The sequence below is a fragment of the Dendrobates tinctorius genome, unplaced genomic scaffold, assembly GCF_039654945.1.
Source record: "Dendrobates tinctorius isolate UK_male_01 unplaced genomic scaffold, ASM3965494v1 ptg000030l, whole genome shotgun sequence".
NCBI lineage: Eukaryota > Metazoa > Chordata > Amphibia > Anura > Dendrobatidae > Dendrobates > Dendrobates tinctorius.
The window spans coordinates 32,444,227-32,457,517 of record NW_027361698.1 but is presented as its reverse complement, the minus strand read 5'-3'; the positions used below and the strand labels follow the sequence as shown (position 1 = coordinate 32,457,517).

Sequence of the window (13,291 nt, the reverse complement as noted above, 5' to 3'; positions counted from 1 at the left end):
TGACTTTTTCAACTCAGAATTGGCTGGAATTGAGATCAGACGCCATGTTGCATTTGGAGAGCCCCCGATGTGCCCAAACAGTGGAAACCCCCAATGCTAACTCCAACCCGAACCCAAACACGCCCCTAACCCTACCCCAACACACCCCTAGCCCTAACCCTAATGGAAAAATGGAAATAAATACATTTTTTTAATTTTATTATTTTTCCCTAACTAAGGGGGTGATAACGGGGGGTTTGATTTACTATTTATGGCGGTTTTTATGTTTGGCGGCTGTCGCACGCTAAAAGACGCTTTTTATTGTAAAAAATAGTTTTTGCATCACCACATATTGAGAGCAATAATTTTTCCGTATTTTGACCCACCGAGTCATGTGAGGTCTTATTTTTTGCGGGACAAGTTGACGTTTTTATTGGTACCATTTTCGGGCACGTGAAATTTTTTGATCGCTTTTTATTCCGATTTTTGGGACGCAGAATGAACAAAAACCAGCGTTTCATGAATTTCTTTTGGGGGGGGGTGCGTTTACACCGTTCCGCGTGCGGTAAAATTGATAAAGCGGTTTTATTCTTCGGGTCAGTACGGTTACAGCGATACCTCATTTAGGTCGTTTTTTATGTTTTTGTCGGTTTTATGCAATGAAAACTACTTTATATAAAAAATAATTATTTTTGCATCGCTTTATTCAGCGAGCTATAACTTTTTTATTTTTTCGCTGATTATGCTGTGTGGCGGCTCGTTTTTTGCGGGACAAGATGACGTTTTCAGCGGTACCATGGCTATTTATATGTGTCTTTTTGATCGCGCGTTATTACACTTTTTGTTTGGCGGTATGATAAATCATTATTTTTTGCTTCGTTTTTTATTTTTTAAGGGGTTAGCTAAAGGGGTTAACTAATGGGACAGTTTTATAGGGCGGGTCGTTACGGACGCGGCGATACCTAATATGTGTACTTTTGTTTTTTATTTTATTATTATTTCCAAAAAATGGATTTATTGGGGGAATTTTTTTTTTTTTTTTCTAATTTATTTGGCCTTTTTCTTAAAATTATTTTTACACTTTTTTTTTTACTTTATTAAATAGTCCCAGGTGGGACATCACTGTCCTGTGACAGATCGCTGATCTGTCACATCACTGTGACAGATCAGCGATCTGACACAGGCACTGCAGAAGGCTTCCTCATGCCTGCGCTTTGCAGGCACTGAGGAAGCCAGCTTCCGCAGGCCCCCGAAGGCCCCCGTCGCCATCTTGGATTCGGGGGCCTGGAGGGAGTCCCCCGCAGCAGCGCTGCACATTGCGCTGCCGTGGGGGGCTCAGGGAAGCACGGAGGGAGCCCCCTCCCTGCCAATGCTTCCCTTTAACCCCCGGTACACCGCGATCGTGTTTGATCGCGGTGTGCAAGGGGTTAACGTGTCGGGGGCGGTCCGTGACCGCCCCTGACACATTGTGCCGGGTGTCAGCTGTGATAATCAGCTGACACCCGGCCGCGATCAGCGGCGCTCACCACGTGGGCGCCGCTGATCGCGCCGACGTACTATCCCGTCCCCGGTCATACGGGCCCGGGTACCGTGGATGGGATAGTACGTCGGATGGCAGGAAGGGGTTAAAAACGTAGAGTAGGACCCCCCACATGAGATTGCCTTGGCGCGGCGGGGTGGCTCAAATTGAATTGATCAATTTTTTTGCCAAATATCTCACTTTGAATACAGTTAGATATTATGTGCATATGCACTCTGTGCTGTGTGTTCTATCCTTAAGCGGCGCTGGCTCCTTTTTTTTATATATATATATATATATATATATATATATATATATATATATATATATGTGAATTTTTTACATCTTTGGTCAGTAATAAATCTCTTTTGCTTATATACAGTTATATATGACCTATATACATACACACATATATGTATGTATATTTAAATTACTATCTTGATTTTTTTTTTTTAAATATATATATTTTTGAGTTTTAAATGCAGTGCATTCAGTTTATATCCTGCGATACCTCTCAGGCATTGTTTCTTATATGCTTTGATTCTTTTATCATGTATTGGCATACAATTCCTAGGTGTTTCTATCATTCACCCTTATCCAATATGGCCGCTACGTGCTGTTGCGCTACTGCACATGCGCAGCTTCTGCCCTGCTTCCGCCTCTCACTTCCACCCGCAGTCTGTTGTCTGACCTCATGGGGCCCTGTTGTGTGTTAGCAACAGCTGCTGGGATGGTATTTGATAGGTGGGCGGGACTTTGGCGCAGCACTGAGTGGATGATTTCTTTGCATGCCTGCTATAGTCATAATGGGGTTTACACCTGACGCCCCCTGAGGAAGGAATTGTTCCGAAACGAACGTTGGGGTTAGCGGTGGGCTGTGTGGAGCCTTCAATCCTGGTATGTGACCCTCCTTTGCAGCATTAACTATGGCTATCTTTTGAACACTTGTTTGTAATATGTGTACAGGTCCTGCGTGGCCACTGCTTCTATAGGGTCCATTTACCTATTATGATAATACGTCTGTTTGTCCTTTATGCTGTGATGACTGGCGGTCTGGGTATTAGTTATACAGTCATCCGTTACCTAATGTTGGTTCATTTGACCACAATTTATATATCAGCCTGTTAGTCATCATCTACTTATATTTTCTCTATGCATTTGCTATGTTCTATATGGACCCTAGTGCAGGGGATCTGGGTCATTGCTGTATGTTCTTTATATAATCCATTTGTTGGCCATGTATACAGGCTTCTACATATGATTATGATATTGTAATTTTTGGAGTCATTCCCCGCCGCTATTTTTACAGACATTGTTTGTCACTTTTTAGCTTGTTCATGCTGTTTACCTGTTGTGTCCCCAATAAAGATTTTTTTCATATTATTTTGGACTTTTTTGCATTGCCTGTTGTTTGTGGTTGTTTTAGTTGATTTGCAGCGAGTCCTACACTGTCCTTAACCATAGCTGAACCAACAATGTATATTCATTATCCCGTATGATATAATTATGATTTTGTTTGGACTTCTCAACTTTTTGTGTTGTCAATTTGTTTCACAATTTGACTCTGCTGTGTCATGCACAGGTTCTTTGACCAACACCATGGACTTCCGAGCCAGGGAGAAATCCTGGCTCTCTCAAATGGACAAGGTTTTCGGCAATAACAAGGCTGATAAGCAGCAACCGAGTGATGTTGGATGGGATGAAAAATTCTCCACCATTAAACCCATGCTTGATAAACGTTCCAGATTGTGGTGGAATAGGGTGTTCCTTGAGAAGTATAAAAATAACAAAATGATACCCAGAGGACTCAGGGTAAGGTTATCCCATCTTTTCCGATTGATGATGTACTCTTCATTAATAAATGGGAAGAGGCGTGCAATGATTGTTCTTTCCTGTTGATGCAGCTCTTGATTGACTTTAATACTACTGCCATTAGTAATTTGGATGGTGTGATTGACACCGCACAGACAGAGTTACGCTTGGGCTGTCCAATAGACAAGATACAGAAATTTGAGTCTGATCTGGATAAGTCTACCGATATATTGGTAAAGAAAATTCAAGATACACAGGTCACTAAATATAACAGGGAAATAGGGACTATAAGTCCAAACGCGTCTATTTATGGAGAAAACATTCTCCCAATAATTCTAATCTTCGCAAGAACTCATCTACTTTTTCCATCTCATCTTTGAGTGGATGGTCTGATCTCTCCTTTGCATCTATAGCAACAACTGTGACGAATGAAAGCACAAGACATCGGGATCATTCCTACCATCCATACAAGCGTAATGCGGTATCTGCGACTGATAGCCGTGATAACAAGGTGATTAATTTAAGCCAATTTAGGCTCACTGATGTTGAGCTGCAGCTGCTCAGCAGGGGTCTCTCATTTTCACCTGCATCCAGTTTTAGGGCCCCGCTGTTGTGTTGTGACACAAGAGCGATCTCACCAGCGAGATCGCTGTGTGTGACAGCGATCAGCGACCGGCCCCCCTGCCGGTATCGCTGATCGCTGTAGGCAAGCCCAGGACTTTTCTTTGGTCGCTGGTCTCCCGCTGGCCACCACGCATCGCTGCGTGTGACAGGCGGGAGACCAGCGATCAGCTGGTAACTAACGTACACATCGGGTATCCAAGGGACGTGCGTCCCTTAGAAACCCGATGTGTACGCTAGTTACCAGCTCCCTGTATCAGCGCGCTGATAACTAACGAACACAGCGATGCCACGCGCTTGGCATCGCTGTGCTGATCACTGGTGAAGCTGTCTGTTTGACAGCTCACCAGCGATCACATAGCGACTTACCAGCGATCCTGACACGTTGATATCGTTGTCGGGATCGCTGGTGAGTCGTTATGTGTGACTGGGCCCTTAATCTATTTGATACTATTAAGGATTTGCACTTGTTTGCGAGGTCACTGTTGTTCAAAAGATACTTCTTTAATAATGACCTTCATTCTCTATTCCCTACAGAGAAAGAACAAGAGGCATTGAATGTCTTGGAGGAATTGGCATCTGAGAATATCTATGATGGAGGTAAGAGTCCTCCCTCGATCTGCCAGCGCTCTGGTAAGTTCCCTCCATTGTCATCCTGTGCCAATATAGACTTGTTCGTCCAGGTGGTTACAGAGGAATTGTATAAGATACCTAAATTCATCATCAATGATAATTTGACTAAGGATGAGAGATGCAGGTTGAGATTTCTTCAGGAGATGCTAGATATTATTATAAAACCAGCAGACAAGAGTGGTAACGTCGTCCTGTGGCCTGTCAATATGTATGAGAGAGAGGTGTTTCGACAACTTAACAATACTATTTGTTATAGGAAACTCAGTTATAACCCTCTCTCTGCATATTGTTCCCAATTGGATACCATTCTTAAAAGATCTCTACAGGATGGCGTTATCACCAAAGACTTGTCTAATGCTCTGGTAGTACCTGAACCAACAGTCTCAACCTTGTACCTCCTCCCCAAAATTCATAAGGATTCCTCTGTGCCACCTGGTAGACCAATTGTGTCTGGCAGAGGGAACTTCCTGGAAAACGTTAACAGGTGGATCAACTATCATTTACAACCCCTGGTGGCTAACCTCCCCTCTTTTCTTAGGGATACGAGTGATCTGCTGCGCAAGGTAGACAGGTTGTACCTCGAGGGGGATACTCTACTAGTTTCAGCAGATGTGGAGTCCCTCTAAACAAATTTAAGACACAGCGATGGTTTGAGAGCTGTGAGATACTTTCTTAATACATCTACATTGTTTATAGGTGTGAGGGACCTCCTGCTGGAACTACTGGAGTTCACCCTCGCACACAATTTTTTTGTGTTTAAGGGGTCCTTCTACCTACAGCTCCAGTGGACCGCAATGAGGGCGGCCTTTGCGGCCTCATATGCTAATCTCTTCCTGGGGCTGTGGAGAGGGACCTCTTTTTGTGAAATGAGGGGGTGTCGATGTGCCGTGTCCCCTTTTGGACGCGGTACATCGACGATATCTTCTTCGTCTGGCAGGGTAACCCTGTCGACCTTGAGCAGCTGATATCCTCGTTGAATAACAATGACCTCAACATCCATTTGACTTTTGTGCATGATATTAATTCCTTGGATTTCCTGGATGTTACCATCAGGAGGGACTCTGCTGGGTTGCTGCAGACTGACATCTTTAGGAAGTCAACTGCTACTAACTCGTTACTTCATGCATCATCTGGACATCCTGATCACATGATCAGAGCTGTCCCTGTGTGACAATTTTTACGGTTACGCCGTATTTGTTCCACGGACAGTGACCTATTTAGAGCAGCTGAATTTTGCCAGCATTTTCTGGCACGCGGCTACAGCCGTAGATCGATCAAGAGAGCATTCAACAGGGCTAAGCACGCATCTCGCCATGACCTCCTCTATAGTTCAAAAACCATCGGTTTCCAATAAAGATTCAACAGTGAGGTTTGTTACGACCTTTAACTCCAGGTCCAATAGGGTACGGGAGATCTTGCAAAAAGCATGGCCCATCCTTCGTGTTGATCCCATAATTGGGAAATTTATTACTGAGAGACCATCAACGTCTTTCAGACAAGCTAAAAATCTTAGGGACCATCTGGTCTTGAGCCACTTCTCTGGCCAGCAGCTATCCACATTCTTGGATAATTTCTCTGTTAGGTGTGGGTGCGTTCCGTGTGGCCACTGTGTCGCCTGCGCTAACGTGTTCCGCTGCGATATGTTTACGGATTCGGGTGGCAGCAAGACCTTTAAAATTAGACAACGTATCACCTGCACTACCAGATACATTGTCTATTATGCTACTTGGGTTAATTTATGTAGGTATGACTACACGTCAACTAGAAGTCAGAATAAGAGAACATGTTTTGGGTATTCAGGCGGCTGGCGACCAGACAGACGCAGCCACCCTTAAGACTATACCGCGCCATTTTAGAAATTTCCACAATAGTGATGCTACCCTTTGAAGGTGCGCGGCATCGATGCCTTGAAGATTAATATTTGTGGTGGCCAGCTGACCAAGAGATTGGCTAGACTCGAGGCCAGATGGATTTGGCAACTAAAGACTACACAACCGTATGGTCTCAATGAATGCCTCTCATTTGCTCCGTTTCTCTAACTTATCCACTGGTTGCTCTATATTGTGTGTGGCATCAATTCTGTTATTTTTTATCTTTTTTTACATTTTAATATTATGTACTTTATTCCAGTGACGACATTTTGAGTATTTTTGCCGATTACTGAATATGTGGTGAGATTCGTTAGTCCGGCATCTTCTTCTATCAAGAGTGGACGCACCAAGTGCCATTATTATAACTATACTGAAGCATCTACAAACCCCGTCTTTTTTGTGTGTGTGTATATATATATATATATATATATATATTTGCCTCTTACACAGTTATATATGACCTATCCACAGATTATATATATATATATATATATATATATATATATATATATATATATATATACACATACACTCACTGGCCCCTTTATTAGGTACACCATGCTAGTAAGGGGTTGGACCCCCTTTTGCCTTCAGAACTGCCTCAATTCTTCGTGGCAGAGATTCAACAAGGTGCTGGAAGCATTCCTCAGAGATTTTGGACCATATTGACATGATGGCATCACACAGTTGGCGCAGATTTGTCGGCTGCACATCCCTGATGCGAATCTCCCGTTCCACTACATCCCAAAGATGCTCTATTGGATTGAGATCTGGTGACTGAGGAGGCCATTTGAGTACAGTAAACTCATTGTCATGTTCAAGAAACCAATCTGAGATGATTCGAGCTTTATGACATGGTGCATTATCCTGCTGAAAGTAGCCATCAGATGTTGGGTACATTGTGGTCATAAAGGGATGGACATGGTCAGCAACAATACTCAGGTAGGCTGTGGCGTTGCAACGATGCTCAATTGGTACCAAGGGGCCCAAAGAGTGCCCAGAAAAAATTCCCCACACCATGACACCACCACCACCACCACCAGCCTGAACCGTTGATACAAGGCAGGATGGATCCATGCTTTCATGTTGTTTACGCCAAATTCTGACCCTACCATCCGAATGTCGCAGCAGAAATCGAGACTCATCAGACCAGGCAACGTTTTTCCAATCTTCTACTGTCCAATTTCGATGAGCTTGTGCAAATTGTAGCCTCAGTTTCCTGTTCTTAGCTGAGAGGAGTGGTACCCGGTGTGGTCTTCTGCTGCTGTAGCCCATCTGCCTCAAAGTTCGACGCACTGTGCGTTCAGAGATGCTCTTCTGCCTACCTTGGTTGTAACGGGTGGCAATTTGAGTCACTGTTGCCTTTCTATCAGCTCGAACCAGTCTGCCCATTCTCCTCTGACCTCTGGCATCAACATGGCATTTCCGGCCACAGAACTGCCGCTCACTGGATTTTTTTTCTTTTTCGGACCATTCTCTGTAAACCCTAGAGATGGTTGTGCGTGAAAATCCCAGTAGATCAGCAGTTTCTGAAATTCTCAGACCAGCCCTTCTGGCACCAACAATCATGCCACGTTCAAAGGCACTCAAATCACCTTTCTTCCCCATACTGATGCTCGGTTTGAACTGCAGGAGATTGTCTTGACCATGTCTACATGCCTAAATGCACTGAGTTGCCGCCATGTGATTGGCTGATTAGAAATTAAGTCTTAACACACAGTTGGACAGGTGTACCTAATAAAGTGGCCAGTGAGTGTATATATATATATATTCCAATCTTGATTTTTTTAAAATACATATATTTTTGGGTTTAAGAATCTTGCCATTTGTTCCCCCCGTCCGACTATTTCTGGCAGTCTCATTCAGTTTATACCCTGCGATACCCCTCAGGCCTTGTTTCTTATATGCTTTGATTCTTTTATCGTTATTGGTATACAATTCCTAGGTTTTTCTATCATTCACCCTTATCCAATATGGCCGCTACATGCTGTTGCGCTACTGCGCATGCGTGGCTTCTGCCCTGCTTACGCCTCCTTCACTTCCACCCGCAGTCTGTTGTCTGACCTCACGGGGGCCCGTTGTGTCAGCAACAGCTGCTGGGATGGTATTTGATAGGTGGGCGGGACCTTGGCACAGCACTGAGTGGATGATTTCTTTGCATGCCTGCTATAAATAGTCATAGTTACATAGTTATTAAGGTTGAAGGAAGACTTTAAGCCCATCTAGTTCAACCCATATTCTAACCTACATGCCCTAACATGTTGATCCAGAGGAAGGCAAAAAAAACCATGTGGCAAACAGTAAGCTTCACATTGGGGAAAAAAATTCCTTCCCGACTCCACATTCGGCAATCAGACTAGCTCCCTGGATCAACGCAATATTAAGGAAACTAGTGTATATACCCTGTAAGGCTGGTTTCACACTTGCGTTTTTTTCGCGGGATTTTAGCGCTAAAAAACGCATGCGTTTTTTTTTCCTATACTTTGCATGGGATGCGCTTATGTGCGCATACACACGCGTTTGTATGCGTTTTTGCGGTATGCGCTCGGGCGCACAAAATGCATCCTGTTGCATTTTTTGGGCGTCCGACTTGCCTCAAAAAAACGCATGCGCGCGCAATGCGTTTTTTTACAGCAAGACACCCATTATAAGTCTATGGGTGCGCATATGTGCGCATTGGCATGCTTATGTATGCGTTTTTTTGCACATGCGTTTTTTTTTTGTTAACCATGGAATTTAGGGGTTTGGGTTAGAGTTAGGGTTAGTTAAGGGGGTTTAGGGTCAGGGTTAGGGTTAGTTAGGGTTTAGGGTTTGGGTTAGGGTTAAGTATGTTTTGGTTAAGGGTTAGGGTCAGGGTTAGTAAAGTCATGGTTTGGTTTAGTGTGAGGGGCCACCTAATGTTTGGAAAAACGCAAATGCGGTAAAAACGCACTAAAAACGCATACAAACGCATAAAAACGCTGCGTTTTTTTCATGCATGCTCATAAAAATGCTTGAAAAAAACGCAGCAGTTGTATGCTTTTGTATGCGTTTTTTCAATGCTTTTTTTGCGGGAAAAACGCGCTGCAAAAAAAAGCAAGTGTGAAATTAGCCTAATATTATACTTTTCAAGAAAGGCATCCAGTCCCTTCTTAAATTTTAGTAGGGAATCACTCATTACAACAGCATATGGCAGAGAGTTCCATAGTCTCACTGCTCTTACAGTAAAGAATCTGTATCTGTGATTAGGCTTAAACCTTCTTTCCTCCAGACGTAGAGGATGCCCCCTTGTCCCCGTCACAGGTCTAAAGGTACTGTCACACTTAGCGATGCACCAGCGATCCCGACCAGCGATATGACGCGGTCAGGATCGCTGGTGCATCGCTAAGTGGTCGCTAGTGAGCTGCCACACAGGCAGATCTCACTAGCGACATCGCTGGGGACGGGGGTCGCTACTTACCTGTCACACCAGGCGATCCTGCGTCCTCCCGCCCGCATCCACACGTCGCTCGTCGTCACAGCAGGAAGCGCCGCAGGAAGCGCCCGACGAGAAACAGTCCAGCCTATTCTCGCGAGATCAGCGATAAGCTGCGGGGGAGCGGCTTGTAGGTAAGTATCACACAGCGATATCGCTAGCAATATCGCTATAACGTCACAAGTTATAGCGATATTGCTAGCGATATCTCTTAGTGTGACATGCCCTTAAGAGTAAAAAGATCATTAGAATGGTCTTTGTATTGTCCCCGCATATATTTATACATTGTAATAAGATCACCCCTAAGCCTTTGATTTTCCAAACTAAATAACCCCAAGTGTAATAACCTGTCTTGGTATTGCAGACCCCCCAGTTCCCTAATAACCTTGGTCGCTCTTCTCTGCACCCGCTCCAGTTCAGCTATGTCTTTCTTATACACCGGAGACCTGAACTGTACACAGTATTCTAAGTGTGATCGCACTAGTGACTTATATAGAGGTAAAATTATGTTCTCCTCATGAGCATTTATGCCTCTTTTAATGCATCCCATTATTTTATGTCTTTGCAGCAGCTGCCTGACACTGGCCACTAAATGTGAGTTTGTCGTCCACCCATACACCCAGGTCTTTTTCAGTGACAGTTTTGCCCAGTGTTTTACAATTAAGCACATAATTATACATCTTGTTCATTCTACCCAAGTGCATAACCTTACATTTATCCCCATTAAAGCTCATTTGCCATTTATCAGCCCAAGCTTCTAGTTTACATAAATCCTCCTGTAATATAAAATTGTCCTCCTCAGTATTGATTACCCATGCTATAAATAGTCATAACGGGGTTTACACCTGATGCCCCCTGAGGAAGGAATTGTTCCGAAACGCGCGTTGGGGCTAGCGGTGGGCTGTGTGGCGCCTCCAATCCTGGTATGTGACCCTCCTTTGCAGCATTAACTATGGCCATCTTTTGAACACTTGTTTGTAATATGTGTACATGTCCTGCGTGGCCACTGCTTCTATAGGGTCCATTTATCTATTATGATAATACGTCTGTTTGTCCTTTATGCTGTGATGACTGGCGGTCTGGGTATTAGTTATACAGTCATCCGTTACCTAATGTTGGTTCATTTGACCACAATTTATATATCAGCCTGTTAGTCATCATCTACTTATATTTTCTCTATGCATTTGCTATGTTCTATCTGGACCCTAGTGCAGGGGATCTGTGTCATTGCTGTATGTACTTTATATAATCCATTTGTTGGCCATGTATACAGGCTTCTACATATGATTATGATATTATAATTTTTGGAGTCATTCCCCACCGCTATTTTTACAGACATTGTTTGTCACTTTTTAGCTTGTTCATGCCGTTTACCTGTTGTGTCCCCAATAAAGATTTTTTCGTATTATTTTGGACTTTTTTGCATTGCCTGTTGTTTGTGGCTGTTTTACGCTTACTTGCTAGTGCAGCCTTCTTCACAGAGTGTAGCGCTCTCTGGGTCTCAAAATGGCTGATGATGAAGGTGGAAATAGCCAAACCTGTCCATCAGTCACCGCCAGGGTTTCACAGGAGGCTGAAGGACTGGTCTGGTCACATGCTCCTCCATCAGCAGCCATTCTTAGCACCAGAAACTGCGCAGTTTCAAAATGATGAAATTTAAAGGTCAAACCTTTTTTTTTTTTTTTTTTATTTGGGGGTGTCCGATCACTCCTCCAATATCAGAAAACATAGGAAAGAAAGATCGGAGTTTAACATTTTCTATTCTGACTGCAGACAAGCTGCCATCAGCGGTGTCTAGCAGCGTCTGTTTCTCTCTCCCCATCAACCACACATTTGCCTTACTGAACTGAGCACGTATGTGTTGGGGAGGGAATGACTATCCAATATTAAGACAACCAATTCATAGACCTGCTCCCAAAACTTCCTTTCCAAAGCTTTATCCTTCTTCAGGTACTTGTACAGAAAGCCCTACAGGGTGCCTTATGCCTATATCAGAGGGACACTCCAGGACTCTGGTGTCGATAGAGCGATCGTACACCGCATCCAGACCACTACAGGTGTCAGGTTCTAGCACTTTTCTGGAAACTGTACCCAGCATTTACACTGTCTACAAAGCACTAGCAGAAACAGTGTGATCAGGACAGTGTCGTGTGGCTGCATGTTTGCTGAATATTACGTCATGTACTGTCATTTTCCAAGCAATCTGCCTGTTGTGCACTGACAGAGGCGACCATCAACTAGAACTACAGAATGGAAATATATGGAACGCAACCAAAATGCTAGGCCAGGCAAGCGACTTTTGAAGACCAGGAAACATCATTCACTGCAATATTGAATGCAGCACAATAACATTTTACAATATTTTACCTTCCTGACTCAAATGCAGGTGAAGCCATAGATGAAAGCTCAAGATTGAAGAAAAGAATCCCTTCAGTAGGTCTGTTCATCTTAGGGGCAACAAGTTCACAAGACACTTGTCCAAGAACACTGAAAGAAAAGGACATATTCTATAATATAGAATACGATTAGTGATGAGCGAGTATACTCGTTGCTCGGGTTTTCCCAAGCATGCTGGGGTGACCTCCGAGTATTTTGGCGTGCTCGGAGATTTAGTTTCTGTCGACGCAGCTGCATCATTTACGGCTGCTTTACAGGCTGAATACATGTGAGAATTGCCTGTCTGTTAGGGAATCTCCACATGTATTCAGGCTGTCTAGCAGCCGCAAATCATGCAGCTGAGGTGACGAAAACTAAATCTCCGAGCATGCCAAAATACTCGGAAGACACCCGAGCATGCTAGGGAAACCGAGCAACGAGTACACTCGCTCATCACTAAATACGATGTATAATACGCCCACTCTGGACACATGCTGTCCATGTTAATATCAATAAATCCCAGAGACGCTCTTACATTTGTAAGGACATATAGAGATCTTCAGTTCTGCGTCAGAAGTGATTGGTGCCGATGACATATCGATCCCTCACGAGACATGGACACAATTAGCAAATGCATCATAATCGGATATGTGCACACTACCTGCCTATCACGTGCATGTCTCGGTAGGTATGTAGGGTTGTAAAGTGGTTGGAACCGCTCACTTCTGAGAGACATCAATGAATAATCCCAATAGTTGGACTAAGAATACTACACTGGTACAGCAAAGATTTTTTATTTTAATCCTAATCACATATAAACACGGTTTTAAGTGAATTTACCAGGTTTTTCCAAGCTCAACAATACAGCAGCCATATTCTGTTCCAAAAGTGATCTTAATATTTCTGTAATCGTAGGTTTGACGGCCATCAAGACGCTGCAGAAATTAAAAAAAAAATTAAAAATTAAAAAAGTGCTGCTGATCTAAAGAAAAAATATGCAGTGATCCATATAGTTACTTTACTATT

At 43.5% G+C, this 13,291-nt stretch overlaps 1 protein-coding gene across 2 annotated transcripts in view; it reads right to left on the bottom strand.

Moving 5' to 3' along the window:
- The window catches only part of EXOSC9 (exosome component 9), a 74,134-nt gene that overhangs the window by 46,323 nt on the left and 14,520 nt on the right, over positions 1-13,291 (bottom strand). Inside the window, exons 2-3 of one of the 2 annotated variants that reach the window (XM_073572005.1) lie at positions 13,106-13,200; positions 12,257-12,376 (exon numbers count right to left, since the gene is read on the bottom strand). In XM_073572005.1, coding sequence (XP_073428106.1) covers positions 12,257-12,376; positions 13,106-13,200 — 215 coding nt within the window. Of the gene's footprint in view, positions 1-12,256; positions 12,378-13,105; positions 13,201-13,291 lie in introns of those variants that run through there. The other variant, XM_073572006.1, reaches the window with a different exon arrangement.